A 23571-nucleotide genomic window follows, 5' to 3' on the forward strand; every position below is an offset into this window, starting at 1 on the left:
GTTCTCTGTCATTACACATGTTCTGAAAGCACAAGTAGCTCACCATGGGACAAGATGATGAGGGATGGGGCTCTGCTCAGTTTCTACCTATATATATTCCCAAACTTCTCCAACAAAACAGCTGTCTGTTAATGGCATATTACCATTAGATACACAATTAACAGTGTTGACATTTTGGGGAAAGCTGAATAAGGAAAAGGGTCCATTTAAGCATCCAAAAACGCTCTTGCAGTTTATGCCTGCTTTTGCTTGTGAAGCTACTGTGATTGCATGCGAGTTTTTATAGGTAAACATCTATTTTGGTCTGCTCATTTGCTTGCTCAAATAACTCATGTATATGTAAAATCACGCTACTTGCACTTGGAAACGTATTTTTTTTGTGTATATGGACTGCTTTTTAAAAAAACTGGCCTTTTAATTGTCATGAGATTTAAGAATTAACACTCCGTTATGATGAAGGGAGGCTGCTCACCTCTCAGCGCGATGGCTAGTGTAGCTAACCAGATTTGTGAAGATATTCCTGGGTTAGTTCCATTTTTTGTTCACAGCCAGAAACTTTTCAAAAAGCTTCACTTCTGCAGAAGGTGATGGAGTCAGCAGAGAAGTGTTGGTATGGCATGTGACTGAGTGATAGTTTTTGTATTCCAACCTTTCCTACAATGTGCAAGGCTTTGTTTTGAAGAGTTTACAATCTTAGATATCAAGTAACATAAGAAGACTGGAATAGAAGCCAACAATCAAAATACATACACTTATATAACAAATACTTTTTGTTGTTAAATAAATACATATATCAGCTATAGCTATCTGCTTTTCAATCAGTCCGGTATAAATACTGGCTCAACCGAACCTTAGGAGTGACTCAGAATGCCTGGAGTTTCATCAGCTTTTCCCTATAGCAGGGGTCTGACCTTTCACCTCCTGAAGTCAGTGGTTTCATTCCTTTCAGTGGATGCAGGATTGAGCTCCAGGCTTCCTATTTTATTCCATTTCCTTCCCAGCAAATACAACCAGTTGGGTGCTTGTTTATGAAGAACAGGAGTACTTGTGGCACCTTAGAGACTAAAATTCATTTGAGCATAAGCTTTCGTGGGCTACAGTCCACTTCATCAGATGCATAGAATGGAACATATAGTAAGGAGATATATATATATATACATACAGAGAACATTACGTACATGTACATTGGCCAAGCTGGACAGTCTCTACGCAAAAGAATAAATGGACACAAATCTTACATCAGGAATCATAACATTAAAAAACAGTAGGAGAACTCTTCAGCCTCTCTAGTCACTCAGTAACAGACTTAAAGGTGGCAATCTTGCAACAGAAAAGCTTCAAAAACAGACTCCACCAAAAGCAGCAAAGAATCCTGTGGATGCCGACGAAAGCTCATGCTCCAAAACGTCTGTTAGTCTATAAGGTGCCACAGGATTCTTTGCTGCTTTTACAGATCCTGACTAACACGGCTACCCCTCTGATACTAGACTCCAAGAAACTGCTGAACTTGAATTAATATGCAAACTAGATCCCATCAATTTAGGCTTGAATAGAGACTGGGAATGGCTGAGCCATTACACACATGTATTTCCCCATGTTAAGTATCCTCACACCTTCTTGTCAAACTGTCTGAAATGGGCCATCTTGATTATCACTACAAAAGTTTTTTTTCTCCTGCGGATAATTGCTCATCTTAATTAATTAGCCTCTTAGAGTTGGTAGGGCAACTCCCACCTTTTCATGTTCTGTATGTGTATATATATCACCTTACTATATGTTCCATTCTATGCATCCGATGAAGTGGGCTGTAGCCCACAAAAGCTTATGCTCAAATAAATTTGTTAGTCTCTAAGGTGCCACAAGTACGCCTGTTCTTTTTATGGATACAGACTAACACAGCTGCTACTTTGAAATCTTATTTATGAAAGAGGGTGGAGTGACTTCAGCTGTAGCAAAAAATACTTGTGTATACTTAAAATGTGCTGCCGCTTATAAGCCACTTCCCCCTACTTCAGCGATGCTCAAAAGTTACTGTATACTACACAGCAATGTAAGCCTAGGGTTAGTGGGACTCGAGTCATCCGACCCCATGTCAGAGAACGCTGGGCTTGAGCATCTACACTCCATTTTAACCCTAGGTTAAGGATTTGCTGACTTGTGCTCTGGTATCCACACTTCAATACACAGATCTGAGTCAAAGCAATCCTATCCCAGAGTGTCCAGCACCCCTCCCCTACCCTTTGTTGCTACTCTAGCCTTATGAATGTGTTGCACTGTGGAAAACTCTGCTATCCCTCCTTTTTCCTACTGTGAGGGTACTATTGATGGGATGCAGGTGTCCATAAGGAGCACAGGAGTACAGAAACCGCAAAAGTAGCTCCTCTGGTGGCTGTCTCAGTAGAATGACTGAGTGTGAGGCAGCTTTATACTGAACTACCATTGAGCGGAGAATGTAGGTTTCAGAAGAAAAACACTTGTACACCCCCAGCCTGGCTGCTGCTGGCGGCCGAGCAATGACGTGCATCCCCAGGGCTTGTGGTGCAGTGTGCTCCAGCACCGGCCCCGAGGATACCTTATCCCTGCTCCTGCTGCACCCTTGGTGGCAGGGATAAGAGATGCCCAGGAGCCTGTGGGGAAGTTTTGAGGCTGGCTCCCACTCACCACCCTCACAGTGCACAGCTCCAAGGAGGGGAGGAGGGGCCTGGGAGCATGGGGCTGCCCTGCAGGGTGGGGGAAGCACCAGAGCGCCCAGCTTAGTATGGCCAGGGGCGGGATGACCCCCCCTCAACATCCTGGCAGCTGAGTGCCAACTCCCGCCTCTCAGCTTTGCTCCTGCTCTGGGCAAGCTCTCTGCAACAGTGAGGCAGAGCTGAAGCCACTGCTGCAGGGAGGTTTTGGGGCTGGCCCCCACTCACCACCCTGACAGTGCACGCTGCGTGGGCAGTGGGAACCGCAGAGCGGAGAAGGGACTAAACGGCTGCCTGGCAGGGAGGGGGAGCAGCCAGAATGTTAGGGGTCATCCCTCCCTGGGCCATGCAGGACAGCTGCTTAGTAGCTGCTCAGCTCTTTGGCCCTTGCTCCCGAACCCTCCATCTGCCCTCTCTGGGGCTTTGGGGTGGAGTGTGGGCAGGACCTTAAAGGGAAGAGGCTGAGTGGGGGCAGGGCCTCAGGGCAGAGCCTTGGTTCAGGCTCCAGGGCCCACAAAAGATTAATCCATCTCTGCGGGTGCTGAGCACCCCGTATTGGCGTGTGTGTGCTCGAACCCCACAGCACTCCCACAGTCAGCACCTATGCTGCAGGTTCTCTGATAGTGTGCTTGAAGACCAGTGTTCAGACGGTGATGGGTTAACGCTGATCTGGCCTGCTGCCCTTTGCAAAGGGAAGCATGGCATCTGTTTGAAACAGATTGCACCACATATTGTTGGCTTAGAGATGACTAAGGGAGTTGCCCCAGGGAACTCTGGGATACACCCAGAGGACTTCCAGGACCCAAGTCAAGCTGGGGACATGTACACACAGGAAAGCAATAGGGCTCAGACCTTAGATCCCTGCTTAACACTGGTTCAGACCTTCCAGCCCTGCAGACTTCTGGGACCCTAGGTTCAAGCACTGGGTTAACACCACTGGTATGTGGACACAATGGGGGTTAGGCTTGAGCCAGGAGCCAACGCTTGCATTGCTGTGTAAACATATCCTGAATGGCACTTTCACACTCTCCCTTCCAACCTGGGTGAGAGATTCCTTAGCTTGTTCACAGCTACACAATAGCGCAGTTGCAATGGCACTGGGCTGTCAAAGAAATACTGTACTTTCTTTATATTATCAGTCGGAAGCTACTTTCAACTTTAACAATGGCAAGAGGACATCTTCAGTTATATCTGCATTTTTGCATTTTAAGGAGTAAGACAATGCAGTCCTGATAGACACAGATGATAGTTTTAGTTCCTTAAACCATGGACATTTTAAACAAAAAATGGCGTGCAGAGTGATACAGACAACCTATATAAATTAATGACTCCGCATCACAGGTAGCAGAATCACTCATACCCTAATCCAAGTAGCACAGCAGTTCTGTACCTTTCAGTTGGCTGCATCTAACTTTCTTTGGGGAAGAGTATAAGACTGAAACTAATAAAGTCTTTGGCTTATTTGTAGTATGCAGCACTCTTCCTCTGGAATTGTTTGCTTTTTTTTTTTTTTGACATCCTCTGCCGCCAACTTCTCCTTTGGATGATGAATGGATTTCTTTGTACTGATGATGTAGTTGATGCATCAGAGTAAAAAGAGGTACAGCCATAGTTCACAGCCTCGAGTTTTCTGTCACAATGTTTCCACCCTTGCTTTTCGCAAAGGCAGCCACCCCCACAACTTCCAGTTTTTCTCTGACGTATAAGACGGCTATGCTTTCTCCTTCTTTTACTTCCCCTTTTTGTAAAGCACATGCAATCTTATGTGAAAGATCACATTAAGGACAATTATAATAACACTGTGAACCTCAGCTAGATTCAAAATTGTCGTCAAAAACACACAAAAAAATTTTAGGGCTAGAATTTTCAAACGTGGAGGCCTAAAGCTAGGCTCTTGAAGATGGATGAAAAATCAGGCTCATTACCTCTGACTGAAGTCACTTGGACCTGCAGATGGCCAGTGCCTGTGAAAAATAAGGTTGCTTGTTTGAGCACCAAACTATGGTTATAGGTGCTGAATATAAGGTCAGTTTTCACGTGGTGATGCCTTGTTGTTTGTGGCTTCTGGAATAGTAGTTGTGCAACCCTTACAGATGGGTGGTGTGCTGCAAGAGTCACTTGCCAGGAGAAGTTTGCAGACAAAAGCCCTGATTTCACAGTTACAAGATCCAAACCACCAACACCATCAGGAAGTGAGAACAGAGCACAAGAATATCCAGAGCGTTTGCATCCCCAGGACAATTTGGTAAATCCTGAATTTGACCTGAAAGAGGAGAAAAATCTGTAAACAATTAGCAATCACCTTCCCAATGTTGCCCATTACAGGTATTTCCTATCTTTTCCCTTCCGTTTTCTGCATCTCATATTTCTGTATCACCTCAGAAATGAACTGAAGTCAACTACACTTTCCTATTCGTACCCAGCTTCTGGCAGTCTACTAGTTATGGCTTTAGTCATTCTAGACAGAGCAAGTCATTTTTGAAAATGAAGGGTAGCTTCTCCCCTAAAACGTAAACAAATGTTAATAACACCTTTGTTGAACCCTGGCAGTGAATGAACTTCAACTTTCCATTGAGTTGTACAACTATGTTGGATATCAATGTATTATAGGATTTCTTTTTAAATCACTTACACGCTTATCTTCTGCATTTTGAATTATTTGAAACATTTCTTGCAGGTTTCTGAGTTAACCCCAGTAAAGAGATAGTGTAGGGGATTGTAACAGATCTGAAGTATTTCCCTTCACAAGACACACACTGGACACCAAACAATGAGATACTCTCTACTGCTGTGGTGATGATATTGTTTAGACCCTTGGCAAAACCACAATAACAAAAGAATATACACCAGAGACCTCCTAGGGTCCCAGGCCAGGATCTTCTATTTACACTCCTTAAACTGCAGTAATTATTAAATAGTTCAGCCTATGGAGACATTTCCCCAACCATTATTTGGGCCAGAGTCCTCCTCTGTGAAGACCAGGTTCTATTTTATTGTACTTGGTGTAGGTTCTACTGCCCTGATCACTGTAATAGCTGGGTGCTTTCCAGCAGTGTATTAAACAACATGACTAACAGCTGTCCCCATGTGGTTTGTTCTTTCTCTCATCCTCTCCCCAGAAGGAGAATTGTGTTTATCAGGTAACTGTTCAACCTCTGGTGGTCCTCAATAAATCCTTGAGGTAGAAGAAGATATAAGGGTTTTCTGTCCCGGGACCAGCTTGAGGTTTACTGCTGTTGGCTCTGAAGCGTTCTCCCTTTGAGCCCCAATATGCTAGTACAACCACCCCCAGGATAAAGAGAATCTCGGAGGTTTTAAAAAAGAAAAAGTGAAAAAAGTATTTGTCTATATACAAAACAGCAAATAGCTGCTGAAATGGTTTAATAGCTAAACCAAAAGGTAGACATTTAACTGAGCGTGTGCTCGCTCTCTCAGCTCTTATTTGAGTGCATTCCAAAAAGAGAACTAATAGAAGATAATGTCCAACAAAATGACTATTCCTCCCTCTTCCTTGGGTGGTTGCTGGAGATATAACTATTAGAGTCATTGAGGAAATAGTTTCCCCACGAAAATTTTTTACAAAAGCAAATATTTTTCATTTGTCTATTTTTTCTTTGAAATTTCAGGTTTGTTGCAACCAAAAGGTGAGTATTTTATGAAAACCTACACAATTTTTACATTTGAATTTTTTTAATCAAAATTTGTTCAGTTGAAAAACCATTTTAATTTTAAAAAGTTGTCAGAAATTTGAGTAATATATTATTCCTTCAAATGTAGGTGACTGAGGGTGAACGCCAACTCTTCCCTCCCCTCTCCTATTTTCTGTAGTCTTAGGCATTGTCTACTTACTCTACACAGTTTTGTCAGCAAAAAGCAGCTTTTGTTGACAAACCAGTGATGTACCCACTGCATTGCTACTTTTGGCTGCAAAGCTCTCCTATTTTGTCAACAAAATAAAACCACCTAGACGAGCATCATAAAGCTTTTTGTGGGAAAGTTAGAGTGACAAAGCGTCCAGGGAGAGCACAATGTCTACACTGAATGGTACGATTGAGAAACCTGCCTCATGTGATGCTGTACCTGTCCCATGAGGCATTGCAAACCCTGCCCAAAGCACCCTGCGGCCAGTTGAACAGTGGGATAGCTACCCACAGTGCACTGCTCTCTGCGTTGATGCAAGAGCTGCTAGTATAGATGCACTCTGCCGGCCCAAGGATCTAGTGTGGACATGCAACCGCAGTTTTAAATTAAAGTGGGGCTGTATGTTGGCATAATTTGCGCTGGCAAAATCTGTAGTGTAGACAAGGCCTTACTGTTGACATGAAAACTTTGCCCCTCAGTTTTCACAGGGTTGATGCTGGATCATTTGATCATTCCTTTGGAATGTAACTGGCAAGAGACGTCTTGGCTGCCTTAGGTCTTTTTGGGGGGTGACTTAGTCCATTTTCATGAATGGCCTTAAAGATGAAAACTACTGTTTTGAAGCTAATCCAGTGTTCTTTGAAAGGCCTGTGTGTCGGGCTGGAGTTGCTGAGGAGGCAGGCTGCTGCATTTTGCACCACTTGGAACTTTTTAAAGTAGGTGGGGGAGATTTCCTGTAATTCTAAAGCTCTTTCTTACAACTAATGTACAATGCTGAGAACATCTACTGCTAAAAAGAAAAAACATCTACGGCAAACTCCATAACTTAAATTCACAACATATTTTTCTTTCCTTGTGGTTGTTTGAGAGAGTTTAGTGCTGCCTCTTTTTCAGACCCTACAGAAAAGTCATGTTGTGGGGAGGTTAATTTGTTCAGGGTTAATTATTCTGGAATCAACCGTGTCTTTGATCTAAAGTATGTAAAATGAGTCATTAAGAATGTTTTGCAGCATACACAAAGTGTAAGGGCTTTGATAATGCAAATTAGAGCTCTGGAAAGCTAATTTAGGCTATCATCAGAACGGGAAATAGAGAATTAACCAATGAGGGGCAAATAATCAGATTGGTATGACATTTAGGTAATAGTCACACATCTGAATCCAAATAATTTATTATTTACCCCACCACCTCTCCCTAACTCCAGAGCCTGAGATCCTTCCTTAGCTTTGAGGTTTTAGGAAGTGGTCCTTGGAGAGAGAGAAAGAGAGAGACACAGGGGTCAAAGGGTTATCCTCTTGTAACAACAATTTCTCTGCATAGCTCACATTCATTGTTCATAATTCACTGAGCCCAGAAGTCTCTACAAGTGACCTCAGTGGGGTTAATTATATGATGTGAATATGTTTAGAATTCAACAGCTGCATTTTACTTGCAGAACTGCACTGGGGCAAGAACCATTTGAATCTTCTTTGTAAGAGTTTATGCAAATCCATTTACCTTATGTATTTCTAGGTCACCTATTACTGTGTTATCCAAGTGCCTTCTCAGATCTTTTGATCTGACTATTCATCTATACCAAGAGAACTTACAGAAGAAACTCTTGTTAATCCTAAAAGCATTATGGCTAATGCTACGATTATGTCATGGAATCTGTGACTTCCAGAGACCTCCATGACATTTTCTGCTTCGGCCATGGGGCTGCAAGGCTGGAGCTGTCAACCAGCAGAGGTCCCAAAGCTCTCAGCTCCCACAGGTGGTGGGGTCCCCTGCCGCTCCTGGGCCTGGAGCTCTGAGCTGTGGCAGGGCTCCCTGCAGCTCCCAGCCACCCTGGGCATGGGGGACCCTGCAGCTCTCAGCTGCTGCAGGTGGCAGCCCCCTCCCACAGCTCCCAGCCACTGGCCCTGAGGTCCCAGCCCCACAGGTGGTGGGGGACCCCCGCAGCTCCCAGCCACTAGGGGGATGGACCCTGGAGCTGCAACAACAGCGGGTGCTGGACTCCCTTACTCCCCATTTTGTAAGTTCTTTTTAGTAAAAGTCAGGGACAGGTCACAGGCTTCCATGATTTTTTGTTTATTGTCCATGACCTGTCCCTGACTTTTATTAAAAATATGATTTTTTTGCAGGGTGCCAATATTGGTAAAACATTAACCACTGCTAAGGGCCAGAGACTGCTTGCATTGTAGCTCTTTTAACTGTGAGATAAGAACAAATCTACCACTAAAACAGTCCTATCAAGGATTTAAGTGGGAGTCCTTTCTGGCACTGAGTGTACATACTCATTTCTTCTGTAGTTTGCAGGGACCAGTAAGGAGAGTTGCCAGTGACAGCAAAAGCCAAAAAAAATCTATAGGACTTTCTTCTATTTCCCAGTGCTTATACTGAGTCATACCAATTAGAGAATAGAACAAACTAACCCTGCTAATGATCTAGCCTAATTCAAGGCACGTTCAAGATTGTTCGCTTACCAATAGGGGTAACATTTCTTTCCATCAATTGATTATCTGGAGCTGGAAAAAAGAAAAACCAAACTAAAAAATTATTCATTTATATTTAAAAAGGAAAAAAACTCCATGTACTATTGGATAGTTAAAAACCTTGTGCAGACTAAGTAGTCACCATTATTCAGTCATTTGTTATGGTATCACATAGGAGGGGGAAAAAAGACTTTTATTGCATATTCTAGTCTCTGCATCCAATGAGTTACAGGGTAAGTCGGACCTCATTCAGCTCTTTGTACAACAGCTTTTCTCTTTGCATCCCAGCACTCAAGGACAAATCACAGGTGCAAAGGTAGTTAATTTTGTCTTTGCTCTGAAAGGTTATAGAGCCTGCTCCTGAGCCTATTAAAATTACTGAAAGTCTTTCCTTTGACTTCCTTGGGCTTTGGAATGAACTCGTATGGGTTAAGCTATTGATGTATGGGGTAATGGACTGGAGTCTCCCAGGCTTTCTGTTAGTGTAGGTATAGGGAAAGGATGCACCCAGCAGAATATGTAAACATAAATGACCAAATGCTTAAAAACATGTGAGGCACTCGCCCTAAGATGTGTTTCATTTAAAGAGGGGAATGTCAGAGGGGTTTGACTTCTCAGGTCTTGGATCTTCTGCTGATATTCGAGTCTTGAGGCTTCCTAAAGATTCTCATTCCTCCCCTTCACCCATCTCCTTATTCTCCTTAAATGAGGAAGTGGAGAGGTGAAAATCAGTGGAACTTTACCATTTTTTAAATTATCATGCCTAGTGTCAGCAACATGAGTGAGTCTCCACCAGACTCAGTGGAGGATCCCCCACCTGAACTCCCTCCCCTTGAAATCAACTTCTAAAGGTCTTACGTGAGACGTTGAGTTTAACTTCACGTGTGCCCTTAGTTCTGCTCACTTTGTTTCTAAAGATGCAGGTATACACATCTTCATCAGCAGGCTCAACTCCAGAGAGCATTAGAGAAAAGTTACCATGCTCCAGCTGATCCAAAAAGAGCCTGGTTCTGTTGTGGTATCTTCTGGACTGCATTGCAAATGAGTCATTCCCATTGTAAAACATATGCACTACCACTGACGTACTTATCTGCCAGTATATATAATAATTGGAAATGTTCAGCTTTTCAGAAGTCTTAATGGCACAGGGCAAAATAACAGTGTCTCCGCTGACTGCGTGGCACAAAGTTGTGTGGGGAACAGCTGTAAAATAAAAAAATGCTGAGTGTGAAAAGATAAATTTATATTGTTAATAAATTGTACTGAGCACCCGCAACTCCCATTGGTCAGCACCTCTCAGAATTTGGCTCTAAATTTGTCAATAACTGTAATGGAGAGACAAATGTACCAACACCTATACACATCTTGAAGACAGCAGCTATTAATAGCCGCCAGCATTGGTGGCTCTCCTGTAAATCTATTAATCTATGGCACTTATATGGTCCACATTACCAACAGTATCTGAAAGCCTCAATCTTTAATGCATTTATCCTCACAACACCCCTGTGAGTTAGGAAAATGTTATACCCATTTCCTAGTTGGAAAGTCAGGCATCAGGAGACTAAGGCCCAGATCCACAAAGACATTTATGCTCCTAACTTCCATTTAAATCAATGGAAGTTTAGGAGCCTACATACGGTTGTGGATCTGGGCCCAGCTCACTTCTCAAGGACAGATGGGATAGCTAAGCCCAACTTACTGCTTTGCCATATATTTCCTAAGTCCCAAACTAGTGCCTAAATCACTGCAAAAGTTTATCTCTGGGTACATTTTGTGTTTATGACTTATATAGAACTTGTCATAAATGTCTTTCGGCATTGTAAACTGGAGTAATTTGTTACTAGCTGGAATCCTGTGAAGAATATTCTTAAATGAAAGAAGATGTTTGTGTTTCACTGTACATGCTTGTGACTAACTATATTTCCCATATCATTTCCTCTTTGAGCAGAATCTTGCTAACTCTCTAACAACTGGGAGACCCATGCTGTATTAACAAATTTTGCAAATTAGTGAATAAGCAAACAAACTTTTCAAAAATAATCAAAGAACTTGTCCCAAAATGTACTTTATTTATTTTGACAAACTTACTACTAATTTGTTTAACTACTTCATAATATAGTGGAAAACATACTACAATGTAGCTTATAAAAAGTAATGACGTTTTAGAAATAAGACTTAACAAACAAACCTCAATGCTTTCAGAGAGAGACTGTCAGGGAATTTAGGCTCAAAATATGGGTTTTATCAACATTTTGGAAAAAATCTAGTCGGAGACAGGCAGAGATGTTGTAGTAGGCACCTGGGGAGAAGGTTCCAGAACAGTGAAGCAAATGACTATCCCTTTCTGGTTCAATAGGTTCTGACATGGGATATATCTATAACTAACCCTTGGTACTGTTAAACAAATATGCCTCCAGCAAAGGACTATGCAGAAATCCACTCCTCTATTAGAAATAGTGCAATAATGAAGTTCTTCCTTATCGATCTGGGCACTTATAAAGATTAAGCTGAAAACTGTGATGCTGTGGGTTAATAACCTCATACTTCCCTACCAACACATGTTAATCTTAAATACCAAAGAGGATGTTTGGCAGAGCTGTCCCAGTGGCACATTCAGAAGGATTGAATGTGTACTTCCACATTTTAAAAAGAAAGGTGAGCCAAAGATTTCATTAACCATGGAAGTGTCTTAAAGGTTGACAAGTCTGACAACACATTCTTCCATTGAACTAGTACCCATTTGGATGGCAGGAATCTTATTTTTTTCTTGCTACATGGAGAGTCAGATATGTAAATTCCACTAAATATAATGAGAATGGTGCTTTTAGCAATGAAGCCAAAGATTTAGTCATAAGCTGTAGTCCTATCCTGCTCTTCTGTTACAGTGCCTTTGAAAGTAATGGAGCAAACTTCTAGAAGGCCTGACCGGAAGTGGGCAAAGATTTGGGACTCAAGGTCTTTAACAGAAAACTCCTAGGACTCATCATTTACCTTGATCATAATATATAGTTATCCTAGGGTAACCTCTTTGGTGTCATACCCCTTGCATGTATAATGCCGGCTTTCTGAACATCTTAATGCCAAGCACCAAGCACTCCTCAGCACCCAACCTTACACTAACATGGCAGGGCATGTGCAATGAAGGAGAACAATTTCAATAAGCAAACAGCTGTAGACTGAGTGATTATAAAGAGTACATTATGAGTCTCCATCTTTTGGTTATTAGATTGTTACACTAATCTGCAGTTTGATGAACACATACAAGTCTCTCCACTGACTAGTGGATGCATACTGTAGTATACTTACCACCAGGGAAAAAGCACAGCAGTGAGTAGGAGAGTATCCAGAAGACATATTCCCTAGAGAGTAAGAACAACAGAGAAAAGTAGAATTATGATATGGGAATAATCTTGTCTCTGATACTCCAGGATTGTTGCTTAGTTAGCATAGCAAACATTACATTTTTGTTATGACCCATAAATCATCCCAGGCCATAATGTTTTTATCCAGATTCAAACTGATACCCAAGTTAGACTCTCAGTTGGATTCATCTTTTAGTGATGGGTGTCAGCCGTGACTTTTGGCGTCAGATCTGAGGTGATTTTGGATCTGGTGTTCCTATTCAGGCCCATCTGGGGTATGTTCATCGAAGGAAGTTAGCCAATGTGTACATAGACATAGTCTGGTCTTGACATTATTCTCTGCTCCTGTAGCAGTCATGTGCACCACCTGATGAGCTGCACTGCAGTAAAGTTTACCTGTTCATTTTTGCAGTGTCCCAGTCACTGTGAATCCTTTCACTCCATTAATGCCACCATGCACTCCATTAGCTGGGGTGGTTTTCCCTGTACAGAGAACAAAGACACAGAGGGAATGGTGAATGATTTCTGTTGTCCAGGAGGATGTTTATCCAAAGGAGGATGAAGGGAATAAGTTTCCTATTCCATCCACTCACTATTGCTGTGGTTCAATCTATTCTAGCTGTTCATTAGTTCACAATATTAAACATATATGAAATTTCATTTTCAGCAGGGTGTGGGGTGGATGAAATTCCACAACTCCCTTCAGGACCAGCCTTGAATCTAGGGTTGCCAACTTTCTAATAGTACAAAACTGAACACCCTTGCCCCGCCCCTTCTGAGGCCCCACCACTGCCCCACCCCTTCTGAGGCCCTGCCCCCCACTGACTCCAGCCCCCCTCCCTTCGTCACTCATTCTCCTGCACCCTCACTCACTTTCACTGCACTGGGGCATTGGGTTGGGTGCGGGAGGAGGTGAGGGCTCCAGCTGGGGTTGTGGGCTCTGGGGTGGGATTGGGGATGAGGGGTTTCAGGTGTTGGAAGAGGCTCAGGGCTGGGGCAGGGGGTTGGAGTACAGGAGGGGGTGCGGAAGGGGGTTCTGAACTGGGGCAGGGGGTTGACGTGCAGGAGGAGGCTCGGGGTGTGGGCTCCGGCTGGGCGGGGTTTATCTTGGGCGGCGGCACAGGGAGCTAAGGCAGACTCCCTGTGGCTCCCAGAAGCAGCTGGCATATCCAGCCCAGTTCCTAGGTGCAGGCGCCACCCCCGCAGATCCCACTGGCCGCGGTTCCTGGCCAATGGAGCTGTGGAGCTCATGCTCAGGGCACCATGTGGAATTTCCCTGATCATTCCTGCGCCAAGGGGCAGGACCTGGCGGCCACATCTAGGGAGCTGCACAGAGCCAGGGCAGGCAGGGAGCCTGCCTTAACCCTGCTGTGCCATCGACCGGACTTCTAACGGCCCGGTCAGCGGTGCTGACTGGAGCCGCCAGGGTCCCTTTTTGACGGGGCGTTCCGATCGAAAACTGGACACCTGGCAACCCTATTTGGATCTTTTAGTGTCCCAAGTGAGGCTAGTATTATAGACACTATCACCGGCTTGCTGGCCCTTTAAGAGTAGTCAGGCTCAGCCTTCCCTGTGAGCTAGCAGTTAGTCCCCAGCTGATTCTGCAATGGGTGGCTTCATTAACATTCGTGCCCTCCGCTGTGAAAGGACCAGGGTGCACTACAGAGAGAGGAGAGCTCATTCAGGAGATGATGACTCAGCAGATAGGAGCACTCCAGGGGGAGGAAATAGGGCCTGGTGAAGTCAGGCTGAAGAGAACTGTAGAGAGCAGGTGAAGCTCCTGGGGGTGACCCTGAGGTGAAAGCTGTGTGAAGCGGGAGATCCTTGGCAGAAGCTGTCAGTGCCTACGGAGGGAAAATAATGAAGAAAGCTGCTAGGAAGGACCTCTGGGAAAAAGCCCTGGGATACAGAGCTCAGCCAAAAGAGGAAAGGTGGAATGCTGCAGTGCCTGGGAGCAGCGGTGCAGAGCAGGGAACTTCAGCATGGCCTGAGGGGAAGGAGGGTCATTTGTTTTGCTGTTTGTTAGTTGGCCTCTCCTTACATGGGAAGAGGACTGAACTTAAGTGTGACCTGGCTGCAGGGCTAGGCCCCTGAAGACATAGAGAGACAGGCCACTGTGTGGCCTAAGAAGCAGTCACCCCGAGGTGCTAGCCATGTGGATCCCTGCAATACCATGACCTAATGCTAAGAGATGCTACAGTGGTGAGTGGAACCACTTGCAGATGCCCACCTAGGGTCAGAGATCAAGGTGACACCTGTGAGTATTTGCTGCTGCTGTACATTTCATGTGCTCCTAAAACTGCTCTGCAGGTCTTCCCAAGCACTAAGCTAGCTGCACAGCCACAGAAACCATCTAGTTCCAATCAGACAAATAAGGCTTAAACCAGAGTAGGGTTTAAAGGAGGCTTTTATTACTGGGCCTTTGTGGAAGGGGTTAGATTAGACATGTTCCTTTTGCTTGACATTATCACAACCCCAACAAAGGAAACAATACTCTTTCTTCCTCCTTAAGCCCTTATGAATATCTGTGGTGGCAAAAATGAGACGCATGGTTCTTCACCAATGCAACTCCACTGGTGGTAGCAACGGTGGAAGTGGTAGTGTAGACAGGGCTCTGAAACTTTTACCACCATGTCAGTGATATGATAGGACTCAGGAGTTTTTACTATCTACCCTCTGATGCCTGGTGAATTGTCCCCCCCCCCCCAGTTTAGACACAGCCTTAAAGTAAACCCCTCAAGAACTAGCACGGGGGGGAGGGGAAGATTAGTGGTCTCATACTTACACCTTGATGTTGAGCTGTAGGGTTAGACTTATTTTACTTATCTCTCTTCTCCTCTGTCTCACCCACACCTACAGTTCATTTCTTTAAAGTTACCCTTCCTGCTTCCCCTGTCCTCCATACCAGTGGCTCTCAACCTTTCCAGACTAATGTACCCCTTTCAGGAGGCTGATTTGTCTGATGTATCCCCATGTTTCACCTCATTTAAAAACTACGTGCTTACAAAATCAGACCTAAAAATACAAAAGTGTCACTGTACACTAGTACTGACAAACTGCTTACTTTCTTATTTTTACCATATCATTATAAAATACATCAATTGGAATATAAATATTGTACTTGTGCCTGTTTTTCACTTGTGAGCCTTGTCTGAGGTCAGAGCCTCAGCTGGCAGGGCTGAAGCATGTAACTTAGCTGCATGGGGCCACAGGCAATTGCTCTGCTTGCCACCCCTAATGCCAGCCCTGCACTTGTGACCAGTCCTGTAACCCTCCCAGGGGTCCCAACCCCCAGCTTGAGAAACACTGATCTAGATGAGGTGATGTACTCCTGGGGTATGCATACCCCTGGTTGAGGATCAGGATTGTATGTCAAAGGCTGAAAGAGGGGGTTGCTAGTCTCTCCTCACCTTTCTTTAGCTGGCAGGCAGTTTAAGCATTGAGGTGCCCTGGCCTTGTGCTAATTCTGCTTTGCTCCTAGCCAGAGCCTCCTGTTGCTTCTCAGAGTGAGCTGACTAAGGCAGGAGTCACAGCAGCAGGGTGAGGCAGGGGAAGAAACGCTTTTCAGCCTGGAAGCCGTAGGGTTGGACGTGCTCCCTCCAGGAGCCTTGACTCAGCTGCTTCTATTCTAGTCCTAGATTGTACCTGCTTCCTAGCATAGCATCTCTTGCAGACCATCCTGAATGACAGGGGACTGACCATTCTTTGCTGCAGAACATCTCAAGAGGAACCAGTATATTAAGGGTTAAAGCTGGGTGATGATGGCCTGATTAGACTCACCTGAGGGCCCTTCTTTCATGCTGGAGATCTTAGAAAACATCTACAGGGTGGGGCAGTTTTGTCACTCTTCTTCTCAAGATGGTGGTGTGTTTTCTCTTTGTTGCCTTATGAGGAGGGTAAGTGGCTTGTGGGTGTGCCTGAGAGTGTTCTGAATTAATTCCTTCCCTGCACCTCTCCTGTTGTTTTAGCTATCTACCTGGCACAGGGCTTGTCTCAAAGACTCAGTCTTCTTAGTAGTATGCACCACATGTTAATAATGAGGTTGTCTTTGTGGCTGCCTCCTCTCCCATGAGTGATTGCTACAGCGCTTCCTTGTATGACAAAACTTGGCTGGTTTTTTTCTCTCCTCTCAATAAATGAAACTTTGCAAGTGGAAACCAGTTCCAGCTGACCTGCCTGCTCTCTGCAGTCCAGCAGTGCTACCGTCTGTTGGTCACAAGTACTGTGCCTCTGAGCTATGTGAGTTGCCTCTAAGACCCCACAATAGATGCCCTCTGTCTGAGATGTGGTTATATAGACCATTGGTAGTACTAGATTAAAAACTGTGACTGTTAAACTCTCGTGACCCAAGTCTGGCTGAGCTGTGCTTAGCACAGGACCCCAAGAGGGAAGGTGGCTTTTATGCCACCTTTGCTGCTCCCTCACGAAGGGGGCAGTTCAGCCCCAGTGAGACCTGACTGCCTGCAGTCCCATGTACAGATACCGTGGCCATGCCCCTTTTTCTCTGCTCATACCACTCATACTGGAGGAAGAAGGGTGCTGTCACAGAGTCTGCTGCAGCATCCCCCACACTGCCTAAATATTCCACTTGCCCAGGAGGGACTTGCGGTTGGCTGGGTGTTCCACCTCTGTGAACAGGGGCTGTAGCAGCAAGGAGAATAGGCCCTTTGGGGCAAATTCAAACTGCTGGAAGGGCATGTAACTCTACTGAAGTCAATCAGTTTGCACCTGCTTGCAACAGTTCTGAAGCCTGGCTCTTTTGTCAATGCAACGTCTTGCTTAGGGCCTGATTTCACCCAAACTCACTGAAGTCAATGGAAAACTCCCCACCGACTTCAGTGGGTTTTGGAACAGACCCTTAGTGGCCTTTCAAATGTCATTTCCTTGAGTAACATAGGTGCAACTAAAGAACCCAATACATGGGGAGGCTTTTACTTAAACCAAGCCTGCTCATTCTTCTGAGTTGTTGCAGCTCTAATTGATTTGTTTCCACTTAAAAGCCCCATAGGACTTCTTCCTCATAGATACGAATATAAAAAGCTAGAAAACAAGGAGCCTGGTAATGCAAGCCACCTCTATCTTAAGCATGTGTAAATCATCCATCACTTGAATATCTAGCCTAATTTCACTGTGCTCCTGTTAGTTTTCTTCTGAAACTCAAACTTTGGGTAAAGGAGAAGCAAGGTCTTGACCGCCTTGTCTACATGAGAAAGTTTCACTGGTTTAACTGTAGGATTGATTTTTTTTTTTAAAGCCGATTTAGTTAAAACAGCGTAAACGTTCTTAAACCAACGTAAATGTCCACACAGGGGTTTGCAACTTCTTCACTAAATTGGATTAAAATAATACCATTAGTTAAACCAGTGTGATCTTGTTTAGATCAGGCCTAAGAGGGCATTTCCGATAGGGAACTTCTTAGTGTGTAAACCTCTAGGGGCAGCGACTGGCTTTTTGCTCTCTTTGTACTGTGCCTAGCACAATGCAGCCCTGGTCCATGACCTGGGTTCCCAGGCGCTATGGACACATGTAATAAAGCAGGATTTACAATGAATGATTTCCAGTTACTCTATCACATCTAGGGATTCTAAAATGCCACTTCAGATGACACTAACTAGCTTATGGTATTAAGCCCCTTACTCCCCCTTCTTCTTGATGTTTTTTAACAGTGCAAGATGGAGCAACGCTTCCTTCATTTCAGTCTTATAAAGTGGTTTGGTTTTTTTAACCTATATTTGAAAAACTACCAAAATGTGGTGGGGTTTTCAGGGAAGAGTAATTCCCGAAACAGTTATAAAAGCCAGTCAGGTCTTGTTACCACCCTAAACTGTAGAAGGAAAACTGTTTATTTTGATTTAAAACATGGAAAAGTACTTTCCAGCAGCCCTAGGCAACTTTCACAGCAATTAAAATATTGCACCATATAAAAATTGCAGTTCTAGATGCTAATCAAATTAGCCCAGCCCTGCAATAAAACTGAATTGGACAACTTGACAATTAAACATGTGAACAAATACCCACAGCTTTCCCAAATGCCTGAAAAAACACGTGAGCCTTGTCTCCTGGCCTGGAGATCCGTAGATTCAGATTATTTCATACTCTTTGTGTGTGTGTGTGTGTGTGTGTGTAGGGGGGGAGGTTTAAATTCCAAAGCTGTGGGCTCTTCATGCCCCATGTTGACCATAGGAAAATAATATCTTTTAAAACATACAATCTATTTTCCTAATCTGACGTAGATATAAGAACAGCCTGTCAGCAACCTTCCCTTCAGTTAACCCAGGGGAACTCCACCTGAGAACTTACTCTGACAGTTCTAATCAGCAAAACAGGAAGAAAAATAATTCTTTAGGTAGATATGTTCCAGGCCATGTTTGACCCAGAAATCAATAAGCAGCCATTGGATGGTGGGTCAGCAGATCATGCAGAGCTGGTATAGTGTGCTCCTAGTGTGGTGTATCAGTTTTGGTCATACTTTGAGACCTTATCATCTAAAACAGTGGGTTTTCACCCAGAACCCAAAATCTAGCTGTGGCTTTTTGCAGCAATACACTGAAATGCTTTGGCTGCAGAGGACTTGGTGTGGCAGGGGTTAGGGTCTGGGTGAGAAATGAGAGTTGGCTTGGGGGTACTGGGTGGGTTTGGTTGGTGGGGCTTGTTGCATACTGGTAGGGTGCTGGGGTGGGTTGGACCTGGGGAGGGTGGCCCTATCATGAGCCATCTTTGTGTTTTGCCTCCCTGGTTACAAAGTCCTGATCTACAGTCAGCTGTGGATCTAATAGAACCTCTAAACTGAACTCAAGTAATGTACAGTGGGCACACACCGCCCTGAAGAAGGCTGATATCTTTGCCAAGTCTTCCTCTTGGCTCCCCCAGTCTACCACACCGCCGAGGAACGCTGGTTTACAGTGAGATTCTTCAATGCGGTATGGTGGTGAAAGTGAACAAAGTTTTACTCTATAAGACACTGACACTTTCAAAAGGGTTAACCAGAAACCCTAGTAGTTGGACTAAGAGAACCAAGAAGGGAATTGCCAGGCATCATTTAGTGCAATTATTTGTGGGTTATTAATTAGTCCCTTCAGGATTTTCTTGAGTTATTTGGCTTTTAAGAGAAAGTAGAGTTGTCTGATCCTTGTTGCTCAAACTTAAAAAAAACTCTTTTGCTTAGTGACCTACTCCTGTAAACCAGGACACTAATGTTAGGAGAGACATGCCAAACTTCTACTATTCCATTAAAAGAAGCTGCAAAAATTATGGTTTTTCATGGCAAACACCCTTTGCCTGTGTAACGCCGACAGACCTGGGTCCTTGGTGGGTGGTATTGAACCTGCAATCTCTGGAGCTTAGTGCATGAGTCTCTACTGCATGAGCTAAAAGCCAACTGACTGTTAGCTAAGGCCGCAGTGTAGGCTCATTAATCTTTCTCTCTAAGTGGTCTCAGTGCCACTAGATGGGGCAGAACACCGCACCCAGAAGGTGGGTTACACCTGCCTCAACCAACACAATCCTCTTACCTTAGTATCTGGCTTTCAGGGCACTCACAGGTGAATTTGCAAATAGAACTCCAGCTCTGGCTTCTTTGAGCTAGCTCTGATAATTCAGCAGTCCATACTGAAACTTGGCACTATCCCCAGCCTGCTCTTAAGCATGGGAAATCTGTAAAGACAATGAAAGGTCATTCACTGCAGCTCATTCAATGAGATTTTTCCCAGATGTGTCTCAAGTCGACAAAGACACTGGCCAAAATCCATAAAGATATAACTCTTCCTGATCTTAAATCACTTTGTTGGGTTTTGGTTTTTTAAGTCACAGAAGCATATGAAGTTAACTCCAATCTGAAGGCAAATTTCTGGGAATTTCCAGGCTTTGGCAGCTACTGCTTATTCATTTTATCTATTGCATAGTTCAGCTTCTCAGCAAATGAGAGCCTTGTAGGATTAGCTGCTGTATTTTCTTTGATGCTGCCAAAGTGAAGCACTGCTATTTCTCATGCCACATGCTGTCAAACGTGACTAGGTCACCCAAAGTGAAAGGCCAGCCACAGACTGTGGGCTCAGTCTTCAGATACACTGTAGCAGAGCTTGAGCCATCTGTGGGATGGAGGAGTAAAGGTGATGTATGCCACCTTTCTGCCCTCCCCTCAATCCTGGAGGCTGTTTGGCCTCTGACATAATCTACAACAATCTCAGGGCTGTTCAGAATTGCTGTGGTTTATAATAGCCTTGTAGAGGGTTGTCATGCCAGCTGGATATCCCCAGAATATAGGATACTCTGTGCATGCTCGCTCCTTTCCTCAGCACACCCCTAGTGTGCCCCTATACTGGGGAGGAAGGGAGTTGGTGGTGTTGGCCCTATGCTTGCTGAGGTTTCTCCATGTTGTAGAATCCCCACTTGCCCATTTAGGGCAGCTTTAAATCCTCTTCACACAGACTGCAATCTAGCTCTGAAAGGTCACTGTAAGGGAGAATATTTCAGACATCTGTCTGCTGTTTGAGACTGACAAAGAGATCCCTTTAAAAGGATATAGGAATGATGTGAAATCACAAATTCTAGCCGCAAGTTAGCTGAAGTTCCAAAGCTGCTTTGTTCTACACACACGAGTGACTCTGATAGGATTGTGCAGAACTCACATTTGCCCCCCTCAACAACAAAAAGAAAAAGCCTCCCCAATCAGTATACATTTTTCCCCTCCCCACAACCTGTATTCCACCTCTCCATACACAGCTCCTAAAAAGCTAGGTAAAATAGATGAACCTTGCAATTTGCCCTCAAAGTAACACAGTCTGGGAGCATCAGACAAAGGAGAGGAGGAAGCAAATTCACAGTGACTCTCCTGGACTTGCTCTTTGATTTCTGAATAAGCTTTCACCATATTAATAGATGTAACATTGTTTCTGGCCAGGTATGAAAAATGGAGAGAGTCTAGATGGCTCAGGGAACTGATAAGGATGTTACTTCTCACTGCTACGCAAATGGTTAGAAGCCAGCCCTGGTTTGTAGTGACCAAAAGCTGTTACAATCTTATGGCTGGTTAGTGGTCTTTATGAAATGGTTGGTCTGAGTCCAGTTTTCAGTGGGTCATGAAATCCACTTCAAGCGCCACCAGTGTGGCTGATCTCAGGTCAGAGAGAAATGCATGAATGGAAATGGAGACTGAACTACTTTCTTCTCCTGTGAAGGTCCCTCTAGGGAAGGTTTGAGGCATGCTGGTATGAGAGTACATGAAGAAGCTTGCACTGTGGCTGCCTGTGGTGAACTTCTTCTGGACTTCAGTCTCCAGTCCAGGAGAATCAATCCCATGCCTCTCACAAGCCCTCCATTCTACAGAATGTTTACATCCCATATTTTAAAAATGGGATCTGTTCATAGCACATGTGCACCAGAGGTAGCAGTGACACTTTAGTAAATAACTCCCTGCTTCTCCAATCTGTTGCAGAAAGAAGACAAGCAGGGGCCACCTTCTCTTCAGACCTGCAGGGCAAAACTGCTTGTGACTTGGTGACTGCCTTTGTGTGACAGGTTAGTGTGTCATTAACACAACAATTGGTGTATTTCTCTGGATGTCAGTTATTCTGGATTTCTGAAAGCCCAGAGACCTTAATATCCCATGGAGAGTCCAGAAAACCCATCCTACAAACAGAATCGCAAGAAGCATGTTCTGTCCATGCATTGATTTGTGCTTGTAGTAAGACTAGACTTATTTCCAGAGGCTAGTGACATGTGATGGTCTCCTGCCCTTTTGTGAAACTTTAAAGGAAGTCAGAAAAAGATTTTGTTCCTTATTGTGGTCTCTCTCTGACAGACAGAAAGGAACTTTGTTTTTCTTCTGATTCCCTTTTCTTCCCCTGAAAGTTTCTGCTGCCCCTGCCCTTTCATTTCCAAATTCCTTTGTGTGCTGGAAGAATGAAATGAGTAGCAGGGAAAGGGTTTTGATTTTTTTTTTATCTCAAAAGCTTATGGCTCAAAAAACTGAACCGGAAATCTCCAAGGACTAGACTGCGAGTTGTATTAATGTGAGCAGGGATAAATGCTGATTACTGGTATTGGTGTGACTGACTGGTTTCAAAAGCAGCTGCAGCTTAAAATTTATTTACTGGTTTCTAACAAGTTCTCTAAAACAATGCAGAGAGCTGCTGGTCAGTCTCTAGGAGTTAGCAGCAAGATGTAGTAACCAGTGTAGGGGGCATTAGTGTGGAATTAAGGGTTATCTCATGTTCTGGATAGGCTGATTTTGTTTTAGGAAGACACTTCTGTCTAAATCAGTATGGAATTTCTTTGAAAAAATATCAGTTCCATTAAGTTAAGTACATGGATAAGTCCATATTATGTATGTTGGGAGCCCCATGAGTTCAATAGGAATACTTAATTTTATATTTGTAAGCACATACAGGTATATTTGTGGGATCAAGGCCTTAGAGATTTAACCCTTAGGCCAAGATTTTCAAATTTGGGTGATTAAAGTTAACAATTGGGTTGATTTCTAAGAGGTGCTAGGCTCTCACAATTCTGATCAATGTCAATGGGAACTGAGAGCCGAACACCTCTGAAAATCAGGCATCTTTTTGGATGCCTAAAATTAGGCATATTTGAGAAGCGTGGCCTTCCCCTTTTGAAGTGTGTGTGCTTGCAGCATTTCTTTTCCCTGTCATGAGTTTCCTGCTGTAAGGAATGGGTAACCACAGTAGGCCATATGGGAGTAGGGAGGGAGTTACCAGCTCAGCTTCAAATCCATTTGATATCTTTTTCATTCGCAAGTACCTGACCACTAGCATTTCTGTGTTAAAGACATAGAGAGAGTGGTCATCCAAAGGCATTTCAAAAAAGCCTCTCATAGGTTTCGATATTTCAGTCACCTAGGTTGGCTGCTCCTGTGTGCAATAATTTAATTCAGTCGCACATGTAAGGTTGGGGAGGTGCATGAGAGTAATGGTTGGGTCTCCAAAAAGCTTATATGTTGGCTCCGCTCCCTATAACAAGAGGCCAGCTGTCAGTTTTAGAGCTGGATCTCACAGCTCATGAGTGTTTTGCTCTTGGGTTTAGTTAAGTGCTGTACCACTAAATTATTGAAGGCCCAGATTCTATAAACATTTCAGCACATACCTTATACTTTACTGACCTGAATATCTCCATTGAAATGACTAGAACTACTCGCATGAGTCCAGTTACACACCTGCTTCAGTGCTTACATAA

General features: G+C 44.0%; 1 protein-coding gene across 4 annotated transcripts in view; it reads right to left on the reverse strand.

Annotated features, from left to right (window-relative positions):
* Positions 1-1816: 1816 nt before the first annotated feature.
* Positions 1817-23571, reverse strand: part of LOC123365090 (CD276 antigen homolog) — a 38838-nt gene continuing 17083 nt past the window's right edge. For 3 of the 4 annotated variants that reach the window (XM_045007720.1, XM_045007729.1, XM_045007739.1), the window contains exons 2-7: positions 19896-20037; positions 12781-12867; positions 12329-12381; positions 9881-10225; positions 9014-9055; positions 1817-4950 (exon numbers count right to left, since the gene is read on the reverse strand). In XM_045007720.1, coding sequence (XP_044863655.1) covers positions 4847-4950; positions 9014-9055; positions 9881-10225; positions 12329-12381; positions 12781-12788 — 552 coding nt within the window. In that variant the 5' untranslated portion in view covers positions 12789-12867; positions 19896-20037 and the 3' untranslated portion in view covers positions 1817-4846. Of the gene's footprint in view, positions 4951-9013; positions 9056-9880; positions 10226-12328; positions 12382-12780; positions 12868-15794; positions 15935-19895; positions 20038-23571 lie in introns of those variants that run through there. The other variant, XM_045007744.1, reaches the window with a different exon arrangement.

The sequence above is a fragment of the Mauremys mutica genome, chromosome 1 (genome assembly GCF_020497125.1).
Source record: "Mauremys mutica isolate MM-2020 ecotype Southern chromosome 1, ASM2049712v1, whole genome shotgun sequence".
Taxonomy (NCBI): Eukaryota; Metazoa; Chordata; order Testudines; family Geoemydidae; genus Mauremys; species Mauremys mutica.